The sequence below is a fragment of the Macadamia integrifolia genome, chromosome 1 (genome assembly GCF_013358625.1).
Source record: "Macadamia integrifolia cultivar HAES 741 chromosome 1, SCU_Mint_v3, whole genome shotgun sequence".
In the NCBI taxonomy this organism is placed as follows: Eukaryota; Viridiplantae; Streptophyta; class Magnoliopsida; order Proteales; family Proteaceae; genus Macadamia; species Macadamia integrifolia.
This window is the reverse complement of record NC_056557.1, coordinates 10,319,382-10,322,858: the sequence shown is the minus strand read 5'-3', so window position 1 is coordinate 10,322,858 and position 3,477 is coordinate 10,319,382. Positions and strand designations below refer to the sequence as shown.

Here is a 3,477-nt window from a genome sequence, read left to right as displayed (position 1 = left end):
GTCTGTTTCTGGCCTTGGAGTGACTGAGGCGGAAGGTGTTCATACTGCTAGAACTCTTCGCCCTCGCAAGAGTAAAGTGATATATAATGGTGGTCACGGAGGCCGACAGCAGGCTAGAGGAGGAAGGAGTGGTTGAGGGCAGGAATGGGGCAGCTCTGAGCACGTGATTATAGAAATATCTTCGTCTGGTTTGGACACAGGCAGGACAATTGTTCACCACCAGGAAGTCGCAGAGCTTGACCAAGCTCTCACAAGAGCTGATGATGGCGCTAGAAGGAAAGGAAAAGCCAATGCAGTGAAGGGGCAGGCCTTGAGGTCTGACCGCCAGGCTAGTACTAGGAAGTAATTTATGAAGATTCTCTTTTGGAATATAAGAGGAATAAAGAAGGTGGTTGGCAAGCGCGCCTTGAGAGATTTAGTTAAGCAGAAGGACCCATACCTTCTTTGTATCGCCGAACCAATGGTCTCTGTGAGTGATTTTCCAAAATTATTTTCTAATAAGTTGGGTTTTTTCAATAAATTTATTTTTAACAATAGAACATAGAGAATTTCAAATTTATGGATTATGTGGAAAAGAAATCTGGGTTGTCCGGTGGTGATCTCAGAATCCTCTCAGCATATTACGGTCACTCTGACTTGGAAGCTCACCCAAATGCAAGTCTCCTTCATCCATGCTAGCAGTTTTAGGGTGGAGAGAAGATATCTTTGGTTGGACTTGGCTGCTGATACCCCTATCCCTCCCACTCCGTGGGCAGTGGTTGGTGACTTTAATGCTACCCTTCAATCTCATGAAAAGAAGGGCCCAGGAAACTTTAGCATGGGGTCTGCTACAGAGTACAGTGCTATGGTGGACTCTTGCTTCATGTCGCAGTTGCCTTCGAGTGGAAGAAAATTTACATGGAGCAACAATCGGAAAACTGGTAATGTGTCTGTAGTGCTTGACAGAAGCTTTTGCAATGAGCAATGGCTGACCATTTTCCAAGACTCCTCTCAAGTGGTTTTTCCTAGAATAGCTTCAGATCATGGACCGATTTTGATGACTTCAATTGCTAGTCAGCACCCCTTAAACTATCCATTTTGGTTCCATCAGTTCTGGATGGACCACGAGGAATTTAATAATGTGGTGGCATCGTCCTGGTATGAATGGATTGCAAGACCCCCTATTTTTGTTCTCACTTCCAAATTGAAGCGGCTAAAAGGGGTTTTGTAGACCTGGATGAGATCAGCCTTCCCTCACATTGATAGAGCGCTTGAGGATGAGAAGATGACTCTGAACCAAATTCATGACCAGATTACGAGAGAAGGGATGAATGACCATTTTTTTGCCTTAGAAGCTTACGCGAAGACCGGCTTGGTGAAGGCCTTGGAAAATCATGAAAAATTTTGGGCTGAAAAGGCGAGAATTAGATGGCTGAAAGTTGGTGATCGAAACTCCAAATTTTTTCACCTTTCTGTCAAAATGAGAAGAAACAAAAATACAATCAGACTGCTCAAAAGGCCGAATGGTACCATGGTGGAAGGGAAAAATTAGATAGGGGAGTATATTGTCGATTTTTTTGAGCTCTTTCATAAAGAAGCTCCCACAAAGACCCATGCAGATTTACTGGATAAGATCCTGAAAGTCCTTAACCAAATGGACTGTTATAGGTTGGATTCCCTCCCTGGAAATGAAGAAATAAGGAGGGCAGTGTGGGAGTTGGACCCGGATAGCTGGCCGGGGCCTGATGGATTCTCTGGTGCCTTTTTTCGCAAGTGCTGGTCTTTGGTGGAAGTGGAAGTGTGCAATGCGGTGAGACAATTCTTTAGCACTGGATACATGCCCCACGGGGTCAATAACAATTTCCTGGTCTTGATTCCAAAGGTGAAGGGAGCAAACACACTGGATAGATTTTGCCTTCTCTGTATGGCAATTTCTTTTGCAAAATTATTTTCAAAGTTATGGTGAAGCATCTAGAACCTCTCCTTCCACGGATGATTTTAGAAGAGCAGGGTGCATTTCAGAAGGGGAAGTTGATTCATGATAATATCTCTGCGGCCTCTGAGCTAGCAAACTTAATGTTCTCAACGACCAGAGGTGGGGGGCTTGGCCTGAAAATTGACATCAAGAAGGCTTATGATACTATTTCTTGGTCTTTTGTTTTTCAAGTTTTGAGTAAATTTTGTTTCTCCAATAGTTGGATCAACTGGCTACATCAACTTCTGATATCATAAAAAATATCTATTCTTGTGAACGGAGGTCCTCAGGGTTACTTCGGGGTGGAGCGCGGGCTAATACAGGGTGATCCTATATCTCCCATGCTATTTATTATAGCCGAAAAAGTTCTATCCAGAGGGCTGTCGAGTCTAGTTCAGCGCAAGGAGCTCCAGGCAATCCATGGCCCAAGAGGCGCTACCACTCCTAGGAATATTCTATTCATGGATGATATCTTCATATTCACCAACGCCTCCTTGAGGTATGTTCGTACCCTAAAAAACTTATTGATGAAATACCAAGAATTTTCAAGCCAGTGCATTAGCCTAGAGAAAAGCAAACTCTTCCTCGGGAAGATTACTCCAGATCAAAAGCAGATCATTGTTGATACCCTTGGAATTCAGATCTATAACTTCCCAACTCGATACTTGGGTGTTGAAATATTTAAGGGAAGAGTGAAGAAAGAGGCCCTTCTGCCAGTGATGGACAAGGTGAAGGGGCGCCTAGCGGGCTGGAAAGGCAACCTATTGTCTTTGGCAGGAAGAACAGAACTGGTTAGATCGGTCATTGCGGGTATCCCTAACCATAGTCTTTCTATTTATTGGTGGCCATCTTCCCTGTTAGCAACAATGGAACAGTGGATGAAGAATTTTATCTGGATGGGTGAGATAGAATCTGCAAGAAAAATTACAGTAAAATGGGATGCCCTTTGTAAGCCTAAAGAGGAAGGAGGCTTAGGTATCAGGAGGCTCAGAGACACAAATAGAGCAATGCTATGCAAACTAGTATGGAGAATCAAGCATGAGAAGACGGTGGCCAGCTCTTTCCTTAAGGCTTGATTTATTAAAAATGATGGCATTTTCAAAAAAGGCATTTCATCTTCCATTGCATTAGGGGTTAAAAAGGTCTGGAGCTTTATGGAAGAGAATCAAAAATGGATTATCGGGAATGGTAATCTTGCAAATTTTTGGAAGGACAAATGGTGGGGGCCAAAGTCAGTGCTTGAGGAGGTTCAGATAATGGATTTGACTGCTCTTGGATTTAATGCTAAGGTGGGTGACTTTAGTCGTGGTGGAGATTGGGCGATCCCTAAGGTGAGCTCGGTGAAGGTCATCAAAATATTTGACAAAATTAAGAGGATTAAAATCCCCTCAGGTGACTTAGTGGATACCTGCTGCTGGTCATTGTGGACTCTGGGGTCTTTCTCTACCTCTTCGGCATGGGAGGGTATCAGAAGGACGGCTAGTAAGGTCCCTTGGTACTCTCTGGTTTGGCGGAAAGGCCTA

General features: G+C 43.9%; 1 protein-coding gene across 1 annotated transcript; it reads left to right on the top strand.

Moving 5' to 3' along the window:
* The first annotated feature begins 817 nt into the window (after positions 1-817).
* LOC122060806 lies at positions 818-3,030 on the top strand. The gene is made up of 4 exons (XM_042623927.1): positions 818-1,137; positions 1,648-1,789; positions 1,948-2,145; positions 2,245-3,030. Exons 1-4 carry the CDS (start codon positions 818-820, stop codon positions 3,028-3,030), a joined length of 1,446 nt encoding a protein of 481 aa, XP_042479861.1.
* Positions 3,031-3,477: the final 447 nt, after the last annotated feature.

Excerpts from the sequence above, each read along its gene's own strand:
- LOC122060806 (XM_042623927.1), top strand. The coding sequence starts at position 818 with ATGGGGTCTGCTACAGAGTACAGTGCTATGGTGGACTCTTGCTTCATG. Across the intron at positions 1,138-1,647 it reads AATGTGGTGGCATCGTCCTG|GTTGGATTCCCTCCCTGGAA; the intron begins GTATGAATGGAT and ends GGACTGTTATAG. Across the intron at positions 1,790-1,947 it reads AAGTGGAAGTGTGCAATGCG|CATCTAGAACCTCTCCTTCC; the intron begins GTGAGACAATTC and ends GTTATGGTGAAG.